The sequence below is a fragment of the Garra rufa genome, chromosome 24 (genome assembly GCF_049309525.1).
Source record: "Garra rufa chromosome 24, GarRuf1.0, whole genome shotgun sequence".
Taxonomy (NCBI): Eukaryota; Metazoa; Chordata; class Actinopteri; order Cypriniformes; family Cyprinidae; genus Garra; species Garra rufa.
Window position 1 is genome coordinate 32,210,838 of NC_133384.1, and position 12,010 is coordinate 32,222,847.

Here is a 12,010-nt window from a genome sequence, read left to right on the forward strand (position 1 = left end):
AACCCTAATAATAATAATAATTATAATAATATTATTATTGTGAATTCATTTTTGTTTATTAAAAAGTTTTAGTCTCTGTACAAACAACAACAATACTAACAATTATTATTATTGTTGTTGTATCATATTTATACAGTGTATTTTCTTAAATTAAAAATGTACCCTGTGTCTAGCTAATAATAATAATAATAATAATATAAATGGAAAACAATCATAGCATTAATAAGAATGATTAATATTACATTAACAACAAAAAGAACAACACTAATAATAATAATAATAATAATAATAGTTATTATTATTATTATTATTATTATTATTATTATTATCTAAATTGATAAAAAATTGCCTGTATAAATAAAAAATAATAATATAAATGGAAATTATTAATAATAATTATTATTATCATCATTATTATTATATTAGCAAAAAGAACAACACTAATAATAATAATAATAATAATAATAATAATAATAATAATAATATCTAAAATAATTAAGTTAGTCTGTCTAAATAATACTAATAATATAAATGGAAATTAGCAATAATAATAAGACGAAAAATTATATTAACAAGATTAAAGAACAACACTAATAAAAAAAAAAATAATAATAATAATAATAATAATAATAATAATAATTTTTATTATTATTATTATTAATATATAAAATAATAATTCAAAATGTCACTACTACTAATGTGAATAATAATAACAATAATAATAATAATAATAATAATAATTATTATTATTATTGTTATTATACTAACAACAAAACAAAAATACCAATAGAACCAACAATAATAATAATTATAATATTATTATAAAAAGTCATTAATAAATAATAATACAAATAATAATAATAATAATTATTATTATTAAAAAAATATTTAAAAAGTTAGCTTATACCTAGCTGAAATAAAAAAAACATGTATTATTTATTATTACAATTATTATTATTATTCATTTAAATATATTATTATTAATATAAATATATTGGGGACAAAATAACCCTAATAATAATAATAATAATGAAAAGCCACTAATAAAAATGTCATATTAATAAAGGAAAGTCTTTAAGTTTAAAATGCCATGCATTTCTAAATAAATAGCTAAAAAGTATTTCGTAGATAATTCCACTGGCTTGGATGGATTTATTTGATTGAAGATGTTGTCAGATTTTGGTCTAAAAACATTCTTACAACCTTATCACAAAAACACCTCCAAAATTAACAAAAGCTGCACAGGATTCTCAGGAAATATTACTAAAGATTTTCAAGAGCAACAAGATACTTTCAATGCAAAACATGTCTATATTCATATATAAAACACAAGCTATTTATTTCATTTAAAGAGAGCAACCCTAAAGATCATGACCAACAAAGAATATTAACTGCAAACCAGGTTAGTAAACTCACACCTGAGGATAAACTCTTAAAAATGAACACATCAGGCGTCTCACCATCTTGAAAGACTCTCTCCACGTTAAGCCCATAGGTGGAGCAAGTTTCGTAATACGTGGAGCGTTTCAGGTCGTTGGACAGTTTTCGAGCCCGGGCGTCATCTATCACTCTCGGGTTGGCAGCGCTGATGGCATCTAGAAATCATACAATGGTAATAGACACGACATATTCATTTTTGGGTGTGCTGTTCCTTTAATCTAGCTGTACAGCACACATAATGACAGTACAGCATCTCCGTGCTCATAATTGTTAATTATGCGTCTCATCAGAGAGCAATTTGCATACAAGTACAGGGCAAATGCATAAGAAAGATTCTTTCAGCTTACTGCAGATGAGAGTTCATATCCTGCTGCTTTGTTAAAACAGGACAAATGTACCATTTCGCCACCTTTCGACTATGACTAAGTGCGAGACTTTCATGGAGGATTTAATAAAAACAAGTTCACATCAAATTCGGTGCATCCTGTGTTGTACTGTAGAAGAAGAATAGAGTCAGTGATGGTGTTATGACTCACCCTGCGTCCCAACCAGCACCATGGGAACCTCTGCCGTGTTCCTGTAGCTGGAAAGACGCAGGAAGTAGTTATAAACGGTCTGGAAGCTGATCTCATCCTCCAAGCTGAAGACGAACACCACTGCGTCCACCCAGGCAGCAAACTGAAAACAAGCCAACAAAAACATGATCAATCCCAGTAACTTTAAATAAGCTTTTTTTTTTTTTTTTTAAATAAATCAATATTTTTATTTGAAGGTTGCATTCAAAAAATATATTTTAAATAAATAATGGATACTTTGCTTTAAAAAAATATTTATGTGTGCAGGTATAGTTTTTATTATTATTATTATTTCAGTATGAATTTGAGAGTTTCTGTATTCTTTTTGATTCACTTAGAATTAGTTCTTAATTTTTTTTCCGTGAATTTTGCATATTTATAAATATAAAAATAATATTTACTTATATATATTTACTTATTATATCTTACTTGTTTTCTCTCACATTTGAAGTTTATTTGATTTCAGGTTAATGTTGATTTGATTTAAAGTAACTAATTTAATTTAATTAAAATTAATTTATTTAAACGTTCAGCTTTTTATTTATTTATTTATTTATTGTTAATACATCAGCTTAAAATGAGAAGCAACTAGCAGGGAAAAAATTAAGCAAAATAATATAAAATAAAATAAAATAATAAAAAGTAACTTGTAATTTCTTTGTGTTAATTTTGTACATTTATAAATATTTTAAAACAAGGTTGCATTAAAAAAAGGTTAATGTTTATTTTAATGAACAAGTTTTTACCAAAAATGTGAATTTTGTTTATTTATTAATGTATGCAAGGTTGCATTTAAAAATTCAATTACATAAAAGTTTTAGTAAGATTTATTTGCTTGTTCTACTAATTAATTAATTAACTAAGTAACTCTATTATTATTATTTAATAATTAATATATTTTTTTATCAAATCTTGTTTAATCTTTAATCTTAACATGAAAAATGCAGAAAAATAATAAAACTAAATTAATTTTCAACTTTTCAGGTTAATGTTTATTTAAAGTAACGTGAATTTTGTATATTTATAAATACGTAAATAAAACAAGGTTGCATTAAATAAATCTTAAAAGTTTAAGCTTTAGTTTCTTGTTCTATTAATTAATTAATTAATTAATTAATTAATGTATTTAAAATAAACATAATAAAATTTTTTTTTTTTTCATTTACTTGATTTCAGGTTAATGTTTTTTAAAGTAATGAACTTGTAAATTTTTTTGTAAAATTTTTCACGAATTTAGTATATTTATAAATATATTAACACAAGGTTGCGTAAAAAAAATAAAATACATAAAACTAACCTTTGTGTTTAAGCGTTAGTTATATTAACTAATTAATTTCTATTAATTAATTATTTAATAATTTTTTGTTAATACATCAACTTAAAATTAGAAACAGTTGCCTCGGCAACTAGCAGAAAAAAATTAAATAAAATAATAAAATAAAATAATAAATAGTAAAACATTTTATTTGATGTCAATGTTTATTTAAACTACATTTTGTATATTTATAAATATGTTAATAAAACAAGGTTGCATTAAAAAGATCAAATTCATAAAACTAAGAGTTTAAGCTTTAGTTGCTTGTTGTTATTAATTAATTAAATTATTTATTTAAAAAAAATAAATTGTGTTAATCCATCAACTTAAAATGAGACATTTAAAATATAATAAAAAAAATAAAATAAATAAAATAAAATAAAATAAAATAAAAAAGTTATACATTTTATTTGATTTCACGTTAATTTTATTTAAACCATTTTTTATCATTTCAGGTTAATGTTTATTTGAAGTAACAAATGTTTTTTGTTTTTTTATGGTTTTAATTTCAGTTTCCATTTTAGCTTTAGTTGCTTATTAAATTTTGTAGTGTAGGAAGGAACATTTCAGTAATTTTAAGTGATTTTAGTAGTTTACCGAATCCCACGTGTGAGTTTTTCCTCATTAGTTTCCCCTTACCTGCAAAAGAATATTTCTAATCATGGATAAATAAGGCGACTCGGAGTAACTCGGAATTGTTTGGGAGCCCTGAGACGCACTCATTGACGTCTGCTTGAAATTTGAAGGGCCGCATTACAAATTCTTGCGGTAATTTGCATTCTAATCAATTACGCATTACCATAAAACCAGCTAAACGGAACACAGACTAACAGAGAATAATTATCGCCGCTATTCCACCAGGAGCCACACTGGCAGAAAAGTTTTACTCGAAATCCCCGTTCCCACAACACAGGAAGCGAGTCCTCATCCCCGCTCGGCACGGCTGAAAGCTGCCGTGAGAACCATCAGACTATAATTACACTGAGCCGCAGCAAAATGTGAAAATAGGGCCACCCTGAAATGGGCCCCACGAGGCAAGTACAGCGGTTCATCTCGACACGGCCCTGCGTCCCGCTTGCTGCTGGGGGAACGAGGACTGGGTGACACATTTGTGGAATATTTTAGCAGCTATTTGGACAGTTCTCCGCTTCTCTCAACTTGCGAAAAGTCTCACTTTCTCGGATATCATCAATTATCGTAGCGCCGCGTCAGCATGCGGCCCTGGAGCTGCAAACTGAACAAGATAATTAAGGTGTTTGGGGTATTGCTAGTACTTTACATGGCAGCATGTAAACAGCTCTTATCCTCAAAAGCTACAGTTAGACGTCCTTGCATGACCAGAAAAAGTCCTTAAAGGAACAATTCACCCAGTAAAGAAGTTATTTTATAAGACTGTTTATTCTGCTCTTTTCCAAAAAGTCATGCAGTCGACATTTATGGTGCTTTTTGCCCTTTTTTGGACCTAAATAACCACTGGTCACTACATACTTTGAGGTACAATCAATTTTCTATGGAACAGAGCAGCATGAACATTCTTCATAATATCTCCTTTTGTGTCGCACAGAAGAAATAAAGTCATTCCTGTTTGAAAGCACATGAGAAATGAGGGCAGATTCATTTTAATTTTAGTTTATTTATATATTTATAGCTTATATTTTATTATATATTTAATTTATATATATATATATAGTTTTTTGAAGTGTTGTTAACTAATTGTTCACTAAAACTAAAAAATTGTTGTTGTTAATTGAAATATTGTCTTGGCAACTAACTGAAATAAACTGAGTTTAAGTTGAAATACTAAAACAAAATGAAATACTGAAATAAAATGAATAGCTAAATAGACGCTAAATTAAAAATATATAGCTCATAATAAGATGAAAAAATAAATAAAATTTAATAAAAAAGTAAATTCAAATTAAAATAAAATTACATAAATAATGGTTGCTATCAAATTATGAATAAATACTATAATAGCATATAAATAATGACATTTAATTGTTATTTTAGTATCGATGAGATGCTATTGTAATTTTTATTAATATTTTGATGCAGCTTTAATTTAGTAATTTTTTTGTTGTCATTTTAATATTCGTTCACTTTTTAAAATTTTTAGGAGTTTTTTTAATGTAAATGAAAAATTGTTTTGGCAACTAACTGAAATAAACTGAGTTTAGTTGAAATACTAAAATTACTAAAACGGAAATTAAAACGAATAGGTAAATAGATGCTAAATAAAAATATATAGCACATAATAAAATGACAAAGTAAATTAAAATGAAAATAAAAATATGAAAATAACGGTTGCTATCAAATTATGAATAAATACTATAAGAGCGTATAAATAATGATATTTCAGTGTAATTTAATAATATCAATGAGATACTATTGTAATTGTACTTTTTATTAATATTTTGATGCAGTTTTAATTTTGTTATTTACTTTTAAAATTTCTAATAAAAATAAAAAAATAAAAAATAAAGGTCGGATTATGAATAAATACTATAATTGCATTTATTATAAATAATGCTAAAATGTTATTTATTTAAAATAGTTTATTTTAGTATCACAGAGATACTATTATAATTTTTATTAACATTTTGAATCAGTTTTTATTTAGTAATTTCTTTGGTTTCGTTTTGATATTAGTTCTAATTTTTATAATTTCGTTTAGTGTTTTTGTCATTTTCATTTTTTAAAACTATTTTTTAGTTAATTTTTAGTTATTTTAATACATCAAGTTAAACTATATTAAAATTAGAAATTTTATCTTGGCATCTAGCTGAAATAAAAGGTTTTCTATTTGTTTTTAATATTTTATTTTAGTAAAAGTTTATTTTATTACAAGTAACAATTTTATGGTTACATTTTTTCATGCAATTTTTGGCCCATTTAACCTTTATATTTTCCATTGTAATTTTTGTTAATGTTTTTTTTTTTGGCATTTTTGTGCATTTGTATATTTATTAATATGTGCTTTTTTATTGTGAAAAACAATTTATACTGTTATTCAACAAGGCTGCATACAAAAATAAAATAAAACCGATTTCTTTCATAAAACAAAAAAAACGTATAAGATTTAATCTCATTTTATTTATTTAAAAAAATTTGATATATTTTATATTATAATAAATAATATATAAATATGCATATAAATATATATTATATTTTACTTCAGTTAATGTTTATTTTATTTAAAAAAACTATTATTTTATGGTTTTAATTTTAGTTTTGTTCAATTATAATAACCCTTTCACATTTAACTCGTGGCTCACCTGCAGTTCTGGCGGGCCACCTTCATCCCTGATCAGCAAGAGATAACTCTGTCCATCCACCACAATCTCCTTTTTAAACCTCCCTCCTGCAAGAAGAACACAAAATAACATTAATTATACTGTTTCTACAACATGGCTCTCTCGGAAGCTCATTTACCAGCAGGCAGTGCGCCGCTGACGTCAATGCCATCAAGATTAAGGGACCGAAGATACACCCCTGAGGAACTCCCTCCAGCCCAGTCAATCTGATCGCACAAACATTTTCAATTTTCATCTTATGCATAACTTCTGGCACTTGTGAAGTGTTGGACAAGGGACAGAGAAAGAGCCAGAAAGAGCCAATGGGTTAGTGAGCGTGTAAATGAGTGTTTGGGATGAATGTGTTTGCATGTCTAAACATGACTAATGATTAAACCCAGCAGAGTGCCGCCCATCGCTCCAGCCTCATTATACAGCACATGGAAACATGGGAATCTCTGTTAACACTGAGTGGAGCAACTGAAAAACAAAAAAAATGAAATTAGGCAACTCTCATCCGAAATCCCAGTTATTTCGACACCAGCAGCGAGATGAGAGTCTGAGACTTTCATTTTTTTCACCCTTCATTTATTCCCTTCTCAACAGATGTGGGTTTTCTTTCTTCCTCGCAGCCGCTGGCACTGAAAGCTGATGGAACTTTGAAGCCACTGAGATTCCCCCAAATTAAATTGCACTTTTTTTATAGTAGGAAAGTTTGTGGAGCCGAATGAAACTCGCCTTACGGTAATCTTCGAGGAGGACAAAAGAGGAAGGGTGAGATCTTCACAGATTACGACAGGTTAAAAAGCCAAGGCAATGTGTGGAATATATGAACAGCCTGGAGAGAAAAGGACTCGATTTGGGTGAACTTCACCTGGAAGTGTTAGGAATTTAAATAAGGAGCCGCTGAAAGGCTCAGAAGGTTATAGTGGTATGGTACAGAAAGTATGTAACAATGGAAGCTGACAGAATTATAATGTGCAAAAAAAGTTACATAATATAAAAATATGTTTTCAAATATTTAAATTAATAAGCTATTTCTAAAATTATAAATAAAGACTTTTTTATTTTAAACAAAAAATATAAGCATAAAATAAATTATATATAAAATTTAAATAGCAATAAATAACGGTAATAATTCACATAATTTCAATTTATAGAAATTAGGGCTTTCAAGTCGATTCATCATTATTAAAGAAAAGTTTCATAAAGGTATGCTATATTTATATCAATATTTATAATATAAATAAAAAATAAATATATTAATTATGTATGATATTGAAACAATAATAAATAACTGTAATAATCTGCCTAATTTCCATTTATTTAAATTATAACTAAAAATAAAACATAAATATGAATTATATAATATAGAAAAAATATAAATAACTGTAATAATTAAAAATTAATTAATCGTGATTAATCACAACCAAAATAACTTTTATATATAATATAAATTAAACATAAACATAAACATGAATAATATATAATATTAAAATCAAAACTTTAATAATTAGCAGAATTTCTATTTATAAAAACTGTCAAATCGATTAATCGTGATTAATCGAAACCAAAATAAAGGCTTAAAAAATGTGTGCTAGAATTTTTTTTATATATTATACATTTAACATTACCATTGTTTGAGCTTCGAAGCTTCGGTGGGAGGGGCTGAACATATCCTTCTCTCTAATAAAGGCAGGAATCTCTGTGTGTCTGTCTGTTTGCATTTTTATTATGTCGAGAACAGTTCATCCAAACGATTTTTGCTGTGGACCCAAGGGAGTGCAGTGTTGCATTTTGGTGCAATATGGACACACCACACGTTCAGAATTAATAAATTGTAATAGAACATTGCGAGTTGGAAGCGGCGTGCCTCGCGCAGGCAGAGCTTACATGCTTCGAGAACAGACACTGCGCTAGTGATACAACACACACAGGTCTGCTAAGAGCAATACTTTTAATAAGGTAGCCTAACATTTTTTTAACAAACAAATCACTCCCAAATCAGAAATTAGCAGCACAGTAATTACTGACACCGTAAAGGGTAGGCTATTTAAATAAAATAAAAAAAATAAAAAACAATGGCGTGGTGTTTATATATAAATCAATTATTTATATCTAAATTATTTATAAATAAATATATACATTATATATGTGACCCTGGACCACAAAACCAGTCTTAAGTCGCTGGGGTATATTTGTAGCAATAGCCAAAAATACATTGTATGGGTCAAAATTATAGATTTTTTCTTTTATGCCAAAAATCATTAGGAAATTAAGTAAAGATCATGTTCCATGAAGATTTTTTGTAAAATTCCTACTATAAATATATCAAAATGTAATTTTTGAATAGTAATATGCATTGTTAAGAACTTAATTTGGACAACTTTAAAGGTGATTTTCTCAGTATTTAGATTTTTTGCACCCTTAGATTCCAGATTTTCAAATAGATGTATCTCAGCCAAATATTGTCCTATCCTAACAAACCATACATCAATAGAAAGCTTATTTATTGAGCTTTCATATGATGTATACATCTCAGTTTTGTAAAATTTAACCTTATGACTGGTTTTGTGGTCCAGGGTCACATATAACGTTTGTGTATATAGGCCTATATATAAAATACATATGTGACCCTGGACCACAAAACCAGTCTTAAGTCGCTGGGGTATGTTTGTTGCAATAGCCAAAAATACACTGCATGGGTCAAAATTATTGATTTTTCTTTCATGCCAAAAATCATTAGGAAATTAAGTAAAGATCATGTTCCATGAAGATTTTTTGTAAAATTCCTACTGTAAACCTATCAAAATGTAATTTTTGACTAGTAATATGCATTGTTAAGAACCTAATTTGGACAACTTTAAAGGTGACTTTCTCAGGATTTGGATTTTTTTGCACCCTCAGATTCCAGATTTTCAAATAGATGTATCTCAGTCAAATATTGTCCTATCCTAACAAACCATACATCAATAGAAAGCTTATTTACTGAGCTTTCATATTCTATATACATCTCAGTTTTGTAAAATTTAACCTTATGACTGGTTTTGTGGTCCAGGGTCACATATAACGTTTGTGTATATAGGCCTATATATAAAATACATATGTATATTATTTTGAAAATAAATTATATCTACAAAATAAATGAGGCTCAAACATTATTAACAAACGTGCGTGTTTAGTTGAGCACTTCCGTCAGTGAACAAGCAGCTTACAAAACGCTAAAATAAATCAAATAAATAATAGGCTACATTTAAATATGAAACTAGCCTCTATAATGTTACATAGGCTATTAAACAAACATTCGTTGCAAAAATTCCTAAAACCTCGCTCATCAGAATTACTGGCCCGAGTCCGACTGAAACCGGTCTTTTTTCTCTTTCTCTTCCCCATTACACAGCTGCTGTTTTTAATAGCAAAGTAATTACAATCATTTTCGTTTATTTAGGTTATAAAGTTAATTTAGAAATATATTTGGAACACTTTTTATTTGTTAAATTAAGTAAAATTTTGTTTTTTTAAAGTAACGACAAAGCGGCCAGCGGCAGACGGATCAATTTAGCCCTCTCAAGTCATCACGATTTCGATTCAAATCCATAGATATAAAAAAAACTTAAAGCATATCACAATATTAGTTGAATCGTTACACCTAGATAAATGTGTGCTATAGGCCTATCCAATCGTTTGTGCAGAGAGTAAAGCTGAAGCACGCTTTGCAAAACATAGAGGTGCCGCTGCGATGTGAAACTTCATTTTTGCTCATAAAGGTAGGACTAATATATCATCCGGTACTGTAAAAAAATTATTTTAATAATTCAAATCGAAAACAAAACTCTTTCATTAGCTATAGGCCTAATCCATAAATATGCATTTAGGCATTAAAGGCGCGTCCAACGAGCAAATGGCGAGTCAGGATCGTCAACTTCATCTTTGTGTCAAATACTAGTTTATTAATAAATAATTTAAATATCTCCTTACTTTTTCCCGACACATTTATGATAATTATTTTTGCTGGGGCACTGCGATCAGCTGCGTGCATTTAAACGTGGAGGCGCGGTTGTCATTGCGACAGTCACAACCCTAGCTTTGCTTCCACCATTCAAGTGGGCCCGATTGTACTTTATAGTGTCTCTCAAATATTGCTCAATCTCTCTCTCTTTTTATTTTTTTTATTTTTTATTTTTGCTGTCTCTGTGTTAGTGGCGCAGCAGTCTGATCTTCTTCATTCATATTTAAGCGCAAATGAGAACCGTTTCGAGGGGGATGCAAGGTGTATGAAAAAAAAAAAGAATATTCGAATCTCAAAATTTAAAATCGAATGCCAACCCACCGAACGAATATTCGAATAATCGAATATTCTGGTCCAGCCCTAGTAATAATTAGCATCAATTTGTTTATATAAGTTAGGGCTTGATTAATCAGAACCAAAATTACAGTTTAAGTAATGCATGCAATATATATTTTGGTATATATACGCACACATATGTGACCCTGGACCACAAAACCAGTCATAAGGTTAAATTTTACAAAACTGAGATATATACATCATATGAAAGCTCAATAAATAAGCTTTCTATTGATGTATGGTTTGTTAGGATAGGACAATATTTGGCTGAGATACATCTATTTGAAAATCTGAAATCTAAGGGTGCAAAAAATCAAAATACTGAGAAAATCACCTTTAAAGTTGTACAAATTAAATTCTTAGCAATGCATATTACTAATCAAAAATTACATTTTGATAGGTTTACAGTAGGAATTTTACAAAAAAATCTTCATGGAACATGATCTTTACTTAATTTCCTAATGATTTTTGACATAAAAGAAAAATGAATAATTTTGACCCATACAATGTATTTTTGACTATTGCTACAAATATACCCCAGCGACTTAAGACTGGTTTTGTGGTCCAGGGTCACATATATTTATATATACACACACATTAATATTTCTTAAATATACATGTATGTGTCTACATTTATTTCTACATATAACTATACCACAGTACACACACATATATATTGTGTAATTATTAATTTTGGATGTGATTAGTCTCAATTAATCGATTTGACAGCCCTAATTTATATAAATAGAAATGATGTTAATTATTAGTTATTTATTATTGTTTCAATATTATTTAGAATTCATAAATGGATTTGACAGCATAACATAAATAAATTCTAAACAAATGTATTTTATTTTACAGTAACAAATATAACAGATTATAACCCAAATAATAAACTATAAACAGTTTGTACATCTAAGTAATTATAAAATTGTTTAAAAATTAAATTATTATTAAAGCAATAAACAAACCAAATTAAACTGCTTTGATTATGTGAATATTCAATAGTTCAAATGACTATACTGTGCAAAATGCAATGAAA

At 27.7% G+C, this 12,010-nt stretch overlaps 1 protein-coding gene across 1 annotated transcript in view; it reads right to left on the reverse strand.

The window, feature by feature from the left end:
• Positions 1–12,010, reverse strand: part of agap3 (ArfGAP with GTPase domain, ankyrin repeat and PH domain 3) — a 126,374-nt gene that overhangs the window by 89,673 nt on the left and 24,691 nt on the right. The window contains 3 exon segments of the mRNA XM_073830603.1: positions 1,461–1,595; positions 1,977–2,118; positions 6,606–6,691. Of these exon segments, the coding sequence (XP_073686704.1) occupies positions 1,461–1,595; positions 1,977–2,118; positions 6,606–6,691 (363 nt within the window).